The sequence below is a fragment of the Scomber japonicus genome, chromosome 22 (assembly GCF_027409825.1).
Source record: "Scomber japonicus isolate fScoJap1 chromosome 22, fScoJap1.pri, whole genome shotgun sequence".
In the NCBI taxonomy this organism is placed as follows: domain Eukaryota; kingdom Metazoa; phylum Chordata; class Actinopteri; order Scombriformes; family Scombridae; genus Scomber; species Scomber japonicus.
This window is the reverse complement of record NC_070599.1, coordinates 21,239,194-21,251,879: the sequence shown is the minus strand read 5'-3', so window position 1 is coordinate 21,251,879 and position 12,686 is coordinate 21,239,194. Positions and strand designations below refer to the sequence as shown.

General features: G+C 36.8%; 1 protein-coding gene across 1 annotated transcript in view; it reads left to right on the top strand.

Moving 5' to 3' along the window:
- The window catches only part of exoc6b (exocyst complex component 6B), a 100,699-nt gene that overhangs the window by 8,522 nt on the left and 79,491 nt on the right, over positions 1 to 12,686 (top strand). Inside the window, exons 2-5 of the mRNA XM_053343151.1 lie at positions 6,720 to 6,885; positions 6,959 to 7,006; positions 7,091 to 7,181; positions 7,404 to 7,449. Coding sequence (XP_053199126.1) covers positions 6,720 to 6,885; positions 6,959 to 7,006; positions 7,091 to 7,181; positions 7,404 to 7,449 — 351 coding nt within the window. The remainder of the gene's footprint in view (positions 1 to 6,719; positions 6,886 to 6,958; positions 7,007 to 7,090; positions 7,182 to 7,403; positions 7,450 to 12,686) is intronic.

Below are 12,686 nucleotides of genomic sequence, written 5' to 3'. Positions count from 1 at the left end.
ACTCTTACAGAAGAAATGCTGCTCGGACGTCTCGCTCACCACAGGTCTAAAAATCATGCACACAGTATATTGAACTGTAGTAGTAACCATAGCAACCACTTAACTCTTAACTTGAATACTGACCGCCAAGAGTATAGTTTAGGTTTTGAGTATTTTTTTTTTTGGCATCATGAATTGTTTAGTACAAAGTTTTTATGGTTACACCACTTAGACATTTTTTTTAATTCTATGAGCAATTTTGTTTTTTTTTTGGCATAGTGTTCATTCAATAAGAGCATTATATTTTGAGCTAATGATGGATGATAATTCAGTAGTATTGTATTTTAATTTGCTTTCTGTCTGTTTGACATTGTGTGGGTATTTTTGTGTTGGTTTGTTTTTGTTGTTTATCCACTTTTTCTTTTCTGTTTTTTAATTTATTCTTTTTTTTAAATTGATTTATTTACTCATTTTTTATTATTATTATTTTTTTTAATTTATTTTATTTTATTATTATTTTTATGTATTTTATTTTATTTTATTATTATTATTATTATTGAATTATTTTATTTTATTATTATTATTATTATTATTATTATTTAATTATTTTATTTTATTATTGTTATTATTATTATTATTATTTTTTTTTAATTATTTTATTTTATTATTATTATTATTATTATTATTATTATTATTATTATTATGTATTTTATTTTATTATTAGTAGTATTATTATTTTTTCTAATTTATTCTTGGTTATTGGTATGCTTTATTTTTATTCATTTTATTTTATTATTATTATTATTATTATTGTTATTATTATTTTCCTTCTAATTTATTATTGGTTATTTTTATTTATTTTATTATTATTATTCTTTTTTCTTCTAATTTATTCTTGGTTATTGGTATGTTTTTCAGAAGTAATGCATGACAAACATTAATTTGAGTATATTCTGGTTAAATCCTGAACATATTCTGATTCTGATTCAGGTGTTAATATCATATCATGTTGTATTTATGTCTAAGAAGAGATCCTGTTTGTGTCTGAAAGGGTTGAAACTTAGTGGAGAGAAGAAGAGAGGGAGTGACACACACACACACACACACACACACACACCCTGCTGAGTCATCAGATGGTACTTGGTAAGACGCACATTCATTCACACACACATGCAGCTTAAGTGGGTTAAGATCCTATTTAGCCAGCTGTCAAGTAGTCAGCAGCTTCTCCCTACACACACACACACACACACACACACACACACACACACACATACACACACACATAGAGCAGACAGACACACACACACACACACACACACACATAAACAGACACATACATACACACACACACATACACATAAACAGACACACACACACACACACACACAGCTGTTAGTGATGATGTCATAACTGAGATCAGCTTTCTTGAACTTCTTCCTTGTTTTCAAACTTGTACTTTTCCATCTTTTCTTTTTTCCTCCTTTCTTTTCTCTCATTTTATCGTCCGTCCAGTCCTCCTCCTTCTAATCCTGCATCCCTCCATACTTCACATGTTTAAAATGATACCCCCCCCCAACCCTAACCCCCCTCGCCCCCCTTGTTGAAATCACAGACACTAAACAAAGAGCAGAGTGAGAGTCTGAGAGAGAGAGAGAGAGAGAGAGAAGTGGATATGTAAATATTTAGCATGTTAAACATCGGTTGACCTGAAAGAGCCGCTGCAAACAACTTAGTCTGAACTTCTGTCGACGTAATCCGCATCTAAATAAAGTTTCAACATCATCATTTATTCTAGCGGGTCCCTTTTATTTCCTGTGTGACCCTTAAAAATGAAGCAGTGGCTATGATAAGTCTCATTTTAATGACGTTTAGAAGCCACTTAATGACTTTTTTTTAAGGTGGCTTTAGAGAAATAACAAGAATGAATTCAGAATTATTAATGTTTTTAACAACTTTACACCTTCTAACAATTAAAAGTATCCAGTATTTAAAATATTTCGAGTGTTTTTATGGCTCTAAAGTGGTGAAAATATCAAGGATTTCTATTATATTCAAGTTTTTTGACTCCAAAGTGACGAAAGTATACAATATTTTTAGGTTACTTTAGTGTCTTTATGGTCCTGTAGTGGAGGAAGTATCCAGTATTCCTATTATTTTCATGTTTTTAGGACCAAGAAGTGGAAAAACTATCTGGTATTTCAATTATTTTAGTACTTTTATGACTCTGAAAAGATGAAAGTATCCGGTTGTTCAATTATTTTAGTGTTTTTATGGTTCTGAAGTGACACAAATCCAGTATTTCTATTATTTTCAATTTTTTTGACCCTGAAGTGATGAAAGTATTGAGTATTTTTAAGTGACTTTAGTGTCTTTATGGTCCTGAAGTGGAGAAAGTATCCAGTTTTTCTATTATTTGAGTGTTTTTATGACTCTAAAGTGGTGAAATATGCAGTATTTTAATTATTTTCACCTTTTTTGACCCCAAAGTGACAAAAGTATATCTATTATTTTCATGTTTTTAGGACCCTGAAGTGACAAAACTATCTGTTATTTCAACCATTTTCATTTTGTTATGATCTTTAAGTCATTAAAATATCTAGTTTTTCAATTATTTTCATGTTTTAATGGCTCTGAAGGGGCAAAAATATCCAGTTTTACAATTATTTTCCCCTTTTTTGACCCCAAAGTGACAAAAATATCCAGTATTGTTAAGTTACTTTAGTGTCTTTATGGTCCTGAAGTGGAGAAATCTGGTATTTCAACTATTTAAATTTTTTATGACCTTAAAGTCATGGAAATATCCAGTATTTCTATTATTTTAGTACTTTTATGACCCTGTATTGATGAAAGTATCCAGCTTTCAACCCATTTGAACTATTTTTACAGTATTTCACTTTTAAAGACCTGAAGATGTGATTAAATCCTTTATTCCACTTATTTTAAGAAGCGTGAGGAGGTTGATCAGAGCCTTTAGTCTTTTTATATTTCTATCACAGCTCATTTGCATCTTTTATAGAACATCAGGCGGACTGCTTTTAGAAACAGACCTGTACAAACAAGCTCAGATATAAAGAGCTCTCCTCTCTTCTCCGTGGCAGGCGGTACCAAGCACTCTCACTTTAGAGCGTCATATCTTTTCTTTTCTTTCCTTTTTTTTCTAAGGGTGGAAACTGCAAACGGCCGCCGCTACTAAAAACACACACGCTGCTAAAGTTAGCTCACACACACACACACACACACACACACACACACACACACACACACACACACACACACACACACACACACACACACACACACACACACACACACACACTGTCAGGAAACCAGCTATTGTTTAGAGACTTCACAGGGGGAATGAAGTCAGGATTATTTTAACTTTCACCAAACCTCTTCTTCTTCTTTGTTTGTTCACCAGGAAGCAGAACAACATTTCATCTGATCCTCATTCATCATTTTGATTTAAAGCATCATTTAAATTAAATCCATAATTATTAATATTTACGTAACGAGCTGATGATGTCATTCATTCATTCATTTAGTTATACTATCAGTGTGTGCTTTCATTCATATCCATTTTATTAGTGAGTAAATGTAGAAAGGGTTATATGTTTATGGAGGGCAGAGGTTACACACACACACACACAGACACACACACAGACACACACACACACACACACACACACACACACACACACACACACACACACACACACACACACACACACACACACACACACACACACAGCCAGCAATGTGTTTGTTGACTTCAGATAAAGAAACAATAGAGAAATAAATAAAACTAAAACAATAATTAAGTACAACAATGTGTGTCTCTGTGTGTGTGTCTCTGTGTGTGTGTGTGTGTGTGTGTCTGTGTGTGTGTGTGTGTGTGTGTGTGTCTAAAGAAAGCATTTCGTGGCGTCAGACCTGCTCTCTATTGTACAAGTTGGGCATTTCCTGGTCAACAGGAGGAAGGCTGGGGGGAGGTTGGGGGTGGGGGGTGGGGTTGGAGCTGGAGCCGGAGCCGTATACTCAGGTGTGTGTGTGTGTGTGTGTGTGTGTGTGTGTTGGACAGGAAACAACACAGGAAGAACTGTGATGATTATTACAGAGACTATTACAAGACTTTAACGTAAACACACACACAGACTCAGGCTCATATTAGATTGTTTAGATATTTGTGTCCTTATGAGACTTAAAGTTTAATAAATTACTGAGTGATTAAAATTAATCAAATTAGGCCGCGTTCACACTGCAAGCCAAAATCCGATTTTTAGCCCATCTAGATTGGAACTAGATGGCTCTTATGAAGTCTGAACAGTCATAACATGAGATCCGATTTTTGCAAACCAGATTGAAACCACCTTTGGGAGGAAGTTTCAAATCTCATTTGGACAGATGTGTATGAGTCTGAACATCTCCAAACACTCAGATCGGATTTGACTGTCCGTGATGTCTCTACGCTACGTCTCTACGCTACGTCTCTACGCTACGTCTCTACGCTACGTCTCTACGCTACGTCTCTACGCTACGTCTCTACGCTACGTCTCTACGCTACGTCTCTACGCTACGTCTCTACGCTATGTCACTCTATGCGACACCAGACTCGCACTTATTCCAGTTGTTGTTGCTAGGTGATATCACTGGAGGCAACAGAGGACGTATACATCAGTCCATGGACAGAGGACCAAACCAAAGTCTTAATCTTAGGGGAGATGGCTTGGTTCAAGAGAAGCTCGAGGGTTTGTTGTTGCTGTCACAATTATGACATCACACAATACGCGCTAGATGATGCCTCCGCTCTGATGACGTTGCCACAGCAACTTGTCAGTTTGGTCATTAATGTGGCCCAGTCTGAACAGAGCCAAATCCGATTTGGACACTTGCTAAAAACAGTGTGGACAGTCAGGCCTAAAAATCGGATTTGAGAAGGAATCGGACTTGAATCAGATTTGCCTGCAGTGTGAACGCAGCCTTATTCTTCTAAACTTGTTTGTTTTTTAGGTTAAACAGCAGAAAACATGTATTGAATGATTGAATTAAAAAATGATTGCATTAGGAAACAGAGTTTGGTTGGTTTCCTCTTTTTATATCACTAAAAACTTCTACAGTACGTCTTCTTTATAGCAAACCCCAAACACCTGCAGCTCTTGTGCACCTAATTAATCCACTGACAAATAAATCAGTTACAAATGTCCAGCTGTAGTGTTTAACTAACTTAATTAACTAAAGCCAATGTACTTAGTGGAGGTCAATTAACCAAATGAATCAAATTACAGAGCTTGTTAATCTCTCACACACTTAAATTAACTCTCATCACAGTTTGCAATGATTAGGATCACTCGTAATCGACATCTTACCAGACGATTGATGTAGAATAGACCTTATATCACCTTATCAAACCCTTTTCTGTGTGTGCTGTGAAAGCTAAATACAGATTTGTCTGAGTGTGAATAAAAACCCACCAACGGAGCTCGTCTGCTGTTGTTTCGCTCTCAGCAACACTTTGATGCCTTCAGGTTCATTTTCTCAGCGGCAGCACTTTAGTGGACAGAAAAGGAAAAAAAAAACCCTGATGGAGGCTTTTTAAGTGTTGAGTGTTGTTTTGCTTTCTAAGTGGCAGCTGGAGCAGGATTTGACTTTTTTGCTGATTTTAAAACGTTAAAAATATCTTTATATATATGCTGTAATTTCCCATATAAGCATGAAAATACCCTCAAGCAAGGCATTAAACTTGTCCTCTCTTTGCATCAGAGAATAATAACTCTTTATAGCATCTCTGTTATGAATGTATGTGATTGTGCAGCAGTGTTGTAATTATCAGTGCAATACTGCCCCCTGGTGGACAACTAGTGGACACGCTGCTCTCTGTCTCTGAGTGTTAAATTAGTAGGAAAATAAAGTCAAGTCAAGGTCTTTACTCTCCTTTTTTTCTCCATCTTCTCATCCTTCTATCTCTTTCTAGTCTCCAGGATATAGGAATAAATATGTTTTACCTGTTTACTTAGTTTTTTCTTGCAAGATGTTTCAATAATAATAGAAATAATAGTTCACAAAATGCTTTGACAGAAAAAGCAAAGACAACACAGAGAGCAGTAAGAAGGCTGACATTAAAAAGATGAAAGTAGAAGACAATGAAACACAATAAGGAATTGATAAAAATAATAATAATGCATAAAATATAAGGAGATAACTTTGTGGAAGTGGGATTATATATTCTATGCCATGCACAAAAAGCTAATTTGTGTAATTCAGCATAAGGTTGGCCAACATATTAAAATTATATCGATATGATATGTGACAAGATATCGTCTTAGATTTTGGATATTGTAATATTGCGATATGTCATCAGAGTCGTCTTTTCCTGGTTTTAAAGCTGCATTACAGTAAAATATATAATTTTCTGAACTTACCAGATTGTTCTAGCTGTTCTGTTATTTACCTTTTACACACTTTTTCATTATATCCACATTACTGATGATTATTTATCAAAGATTTCATAGTGTAAATATTTAGTGAAAGCATCAACAGTCATCTCTATAATATTGTTGTATCGATATCGAGGTATTTGGTCTAAAAAGCTTTGTAGACTAACAGGAAGTAGAACTGTCCAGGAAAAACCAAAGATAAAGCTGAGTTTCTATGGTTATTATCTAAGTTTCATGAGTAATCGTAGACGTCAGATTATTAAAAAAGCTGTTTCTTACCTGTTGCCGACTTGTCTTTTCCTCCAGGTCGGTGTACGATGGTCAGGAACATGGCCTGTTCATGGACAAGCTGGACGCGCGGATCAGGAACCACGACAGGGAGATCGAGAAGATGTGTAACCATCACTTCCAGGGGTTCGTCGACTCCATCACAGAGCTGCTCAAAGTGCGAGGCGAGGCGCAGAAACTGAAGGTAAGGAGGGAAACGGGAGGTGAGAGAGGGAAATAATTGATAACTCTCTAATGTGTTTATTTAACTGTCTCAGAGTCAGGTGATCGAGACCAACAAGAGTCTTCAGGATGACGGCAAAGACGTAAGTTGACTCAGATATAAATGCAGTCCAATCAGGACTTTAACTCTTGGAGACTCCTTAACTTTCTCCTTCTTCTCCCTTCAGCTCATGAACTCTATGGAGGAGCTGAAACAGTGTCGAGTGCAGCAGAGAAACATTGCGACAACTATAGACAAACTTTCGCACTGCTTACCAGGTAACATTAAAAACATACATACAACTAATATGCAATACCTCTGGGTTTAAGTGAGACTTTATTTCTTCTTATTTCATTTGATTGATTAACTTACGTAAGAAGAAGCAAATGAAATGCTGTCAACAATAGTCTAGGCTTTAAATGATTTAAGGTATTTTCAGAAGAAGATGCGTACCTGTTCGTAAAACAATAACTTCTCTCTTGTCTTTTTGCTTCCTTCAGTCCTGGAGATGTACAGCAAACTTCAGGAGCAAATGAGGGCGAAAAGGTACGTCAGCGATTCTGTTTTAATTGTGTTTATAGACTCATTTTCCATCATACTTTTGCCATCATACAACATCTTCAGTTTGAGTGTCAAAACTGTCACATCTTGTGGTTGAAATGCAGATATAACTGACTGAGGCTCGCAGGCAAAACAACCACGAGTCCTGATCTTGACCCATTACCTGCAAAGTCACATTTAAGGGGTTGACTGTAGGCTTTACGCCGATCTGATCGGCCGATATTTAGCATTTTATGCAATTTGTGAGATTGGCTATAATGTCTTAATTCGCCGATCCGATCAATGTCGTCATGTTGAAACTTTTTGCAGATGCTCCTGTTGCATAGATTGCAGATGGCTTGTGTTTTATCTGTCTCATTTACTCTGAAGAAGTTCCACACCACCGACATGTTTGTTTGAATCCGACAGTTAGTTTTGAGCCCTGTCACGATGTGACGGACAATAAAGTTTTTTGAATCTTGAATCATGAGCTGTCAGATTCAAACAAACATGTGGGTGTTGTGGGTAGACAGATGAAACACAAGCTATTTGCAATCTGTGCAACACTAAAGAACCTCGTGGGGACACATCTGCAAAATGTTTGAACACCACAAATTTACCTGGATAGGGAACACGAGGAGGAGCATGCCAAGTTTAAGAAACGGAGCGTGGATAAAGAAGACGTGATCGGATCGGTGATCGGTTTATTTAAACTCACTGATCGGCCCCAAAAATCCTGATCGTGTAAAGCCTAGTTGACTGTGTTTAAAAAGGTCAAAGCTCCAGCGACACTTGTAGTACAGAACAACTTTATTGTTAGACTAACCTGTTTTGGCTTGCAGCCTTCATCAGGGTAATCCGAAAACACTTCTAAAACCATGTTTAAATAGGGTGGTGTGTAACCAGACAATGGGAGTATCTACTGAGATGGTTTGGGTGTTTGGTCATGTAACTTTAGGCCAGTCATTAACCCTAACAGGCAGGGGAGTATTCAATTAGAGACATGGGTAACACCTTATTTGGTCCATCCATCCATTTCCTGTTGTTTATCCGAGGTTGAGTCATGGTGGCATTAGGTTAAGTAATGAAACCCAGACATCATTCTCTCCCCTGGCCTTCCCAAGCCAGTAGAGATATATAAACCCTTCAGTTTGTTCTGCGTCTGCCCTGGAGTCTCCTACCTTTTTGAAGAGGCTCAAAACCACCACTAGAGGGGCATAAACTACATACATACACTAGAAAAGTGCGACTAAAGAGGGGTAGTGCCTTAGTTGCTGGGGTTGGCTTTGTTGTTGGCTATGATATTTGGCTCTTGGGGCGTTTTAAAGGTGGAGACGGACGTGGAGAATTGATTCTACTTGGGAGAACAACACTTGATTTGGCATATAACAACTATACAACACACTCAAAGGGACAGAAGAGAATGAGCTGATTTATATTTCTCAGTGACAACATAAAAGAAAAGTCTCTATGACACCAAGCAGTAGGGCTGAGCAATTAATCGAAAAATAATCAAAACCGTCATTTAGAAACTCTTAATCTTGCTTATGTCAATTAATGGTGGTGTTCACCGTTGCCATGACAGCAAAGGTTGCATATCTTTAAGGAATTTGAAAACTTGTCTCCAGTGATCATTTGAACCCAAACCATGATCTTTACATAGTTCTAATCAAGTAAACTAGACATTAACCACAGTTTCACACCTTAAAACATCTTTACTTTCACTCCCTAAAGATACTCAAGTGTGAGGGCAGCAGTGGAAAATACTAAACTAAAGAAACTGTGAAAATACATAATTGTTCATCAAGGGTGGAGATAATCGTTCATTAATCGTAATCGAGGTTAAAAGTTCAATTATTTGTAATTTGGATTTTTGCCATAATCGCCCAGCCCTACCAAGCAGCAGGTTTAACGGGCGATGTCGTTACTGGAAAAGAACCTCAGGACTAAATTATAGAGAGGCTGTGTCAGTTAGGTTAACTACGGTCTCAGTTTCTTCAGTTTTTCTCCATTGCTTACACACATCTCGTAAAATAAACAACTGCCTTAACTTTTGGCTAAAGCACTGGTATCAAAAGGGTAAACACACCAAGACACGCAGGTTTCTGGAAGGTGTGTTTACTCTTTTTGGTACCAGTGCCTTCGTGCCGAACAAAATCAAAATCAAACAAAATCTTTTTAGACACATGCCACAACCTAACACACACCTACTGTACTGTTATACTGCCATCAAACCACACACACATGCCTTCCATTTAAAACATATATCTAGCAATATATGCTCTAAACCAGAGGTGTCAAACTCATTTTCATTCAAGGGCCACATACAGACCAATCTGATCTCATGTGGGCCGGATCATTAAAAAGATGGAAGGAAAGAAGGAAGGAAGGAAATAAGGAAATAAGAAGGGAAGGAAGGAAAGACAGGCAAAAGGAAGGAGAGAAGAAAGGTAGGAAAGAGAGATAGTGAAGGATGGACAGACAGAAGGAAGGAAGGACAGATGGAAGGAAGGAAGGAATAATGGAAGGAAGGAATAATGGAAGGAAGGACAGAAGGAAGAATGGACAGATGGAAGGAAGGAAGGACAGAAGGAAGAAAGGACAGATGGAAGGAAGGACAGAAGGAAGAAAGGAAGGAAGGACAGATGGAAGGAAGGACAGACGGAAGATAGGAAGGAAGGACAGATGGAAGGAAGGAAAAGAGCACTGGATGGCAAGTGGGCCGGATTGCATCCCTCGGCGGGCCGTATCTGGCCCGTGGGCCGCATGTTTGACACCCCTGCTCTAAACACACTACTTTTAAGAGCTTAGAGCACCATTAGATAAGCACAGAGGGAACATCGGTACTGTATTACAGAACATTTGATACAAATCTGTAACAAACTGTCACAAAACCAGCTGTAAAACACATGAAATCTACTTCTTTTAGATTCAATATACAGAATTAAGGATATTTGAAGTGTTTTCCCAAAGAAAACATAAAAACACTTGATGACAACTCTTCAAAGAAATGTTGATGCATTGTTTTTAATGTCTGGTAAATTGTGTTTTGGAAGTTTTTTGCAATGGATGAAATGTGTTTAATGTTGTGCAGAACTGGCTTATAGACAAAACAAGTATTGCATTGGAGGAAAAACTGTAAAGTTATTATTATAAAGGTTTATTATTAGAGCTGAAATGATTTGGTATATCTGTGGTTTATCAGACACAGACAATTTAAAAGTAAAAACATTTATTTCTAACATTGTTCCAAGATGTTAGAAGACAAAGACGACAGAAAGACGCTCAAGACATTCAGCATAAAAAGAAAACACATTCCTCTAAAAGACCGAATAACACCAACTCAATTTAATAAAATAAAAATAACTCTCTCACATCAGAAAGACGATAACAACCAAAACAAACTATTTCATTGCAAATATCACTTTAGTATTTTTACCCTAACTTGATTTTTATAAACTCTTTTCATATTTAAAGATTTGATGTGTAGCAGAAGGCTTTTCCACAATATGACACCGGCCTCATTATTCACTCATAGCACTTTGGCCCTGGTATTATAGTTATGTACCATAGTTAGTATGGACTAGGCATGGGATGATAACCGTGTTCAAGGTATACTAGTGTGATATGAAAAAGCCACGATAACCGAAACTGCCAACTTTTCTGTCATACCGTTCTTAAGGTATGAGCTGTTTTTAGTCTGGTCAAAGACAGGAAGTGCTGGTCAGAAATCCCTCAGGTGGTGCAGCTGCAGCGTAGAGTATCACGACCCCTCACACTGTCATTACAGATTCAGGTTAGATTAACATGTCTGTCTTTATTTTTCTTCCTTTTAGGAACATTTTAGAGCTGTAATTGAAATACTGCCATACAGTGAAACCGTGATATTTTTGCTTATGGTTATCATACCACCAGAATCTCATATCGGCCCATGCCTAGTATGGACCATCGTTATCTGAGTAATGTTCCCATTGATAATATTATACATATGATACAGTTTCTGTTGATCAAATAGAAGATTTGCAGTAGATTTCGGAGATTAGTTGATTTTTAATAACCAATTAATTGTGTCATTTAATCATTTTTTAAGCAAAAACACCAACATTTCAAATATGAGGATTCTTTCTTTTTTTACCCTTTTCTCTCTTTTATATCACTATAAACAGGATATATTTGGGTTTTGGACTATTATACTATTTTATACTATTATACTAAGTTATATACAGTCAAGCCCGAAATTATTCATACCCCTGGCAAATTTTGACTTAAAGTTACTTTTATTCAACCAGCAAGTTGATTTTGACCGGAAGTGACACAGGCGTCTCCAAGAAGATAAAAAGACGATGTACAAAAGGCATCATTGTGGTAAAAAAAATATTTCAGTCAGCTTTTATTTACATTTGAACAAAAAGTGGCATGTCCAAAAGGGGTATGAATAATTTCGGGCTTGACTGTATACTAAAACAAGATATTTGAATGGCTCTGGGGAAATTACATCACTTTCAAACATATGATTATTGATATTTAAAAAGAAAGCCTCTTACTATATTGTATTTGATATGTTTGTTGATATTTGAATATTGCATATTTATTTGTAATCATCTGTCATTGTGCTTTGTCAATATATTAATAGATTACTGAACTGTGGTGCTAACAAACCTGAACTGAATTGAATTGACTATTAATTAAAACCTACTAATGATGAATTGTGATATACGGTAAAATGAGCAGTTCTACTATATGACCACTAGATGGAGCCACAGCACAAATATTAGAAATACAAACTACTTCTCTCTATCTCTCTCTCTCTCTGTTTCCCTCCCTGCCCTCGTCCTGACCTGTAGACTGGAGTCTGGTTGGTCATAAATTTGTCGTTTTGTTTGTGTGTTTTTCTACTTCTCTCTGTCCTGCGGCTGCTTGGCTCGCAGAGAGCAGCGAGAGGTCAGCCAACGCCGGCTGCTCCTAGAGAGAGAAAGTGTGAGAGAGAGAAAGAGAGAGTGAGAGAGAGAGATGCAGTGGATTTGAAGTGTTTGCAGAATATTGTATTGCCAAAGATCCCCGAGGCGTTTCTGAGTGTATTTCTGTGTGTGCATGTGCTTGCAGATTTGTTTAACTTTGTTTCTGTGTGATTATGTGTTTTCTTTCTGGCTCCTGGTCGTCCATCTGACAGCCAGGACATTGTTTTTAAAGTTTTTCAAAGCATCTCCTCCCATAACCAGAATCTCACAGGTTCAATTGGCAGT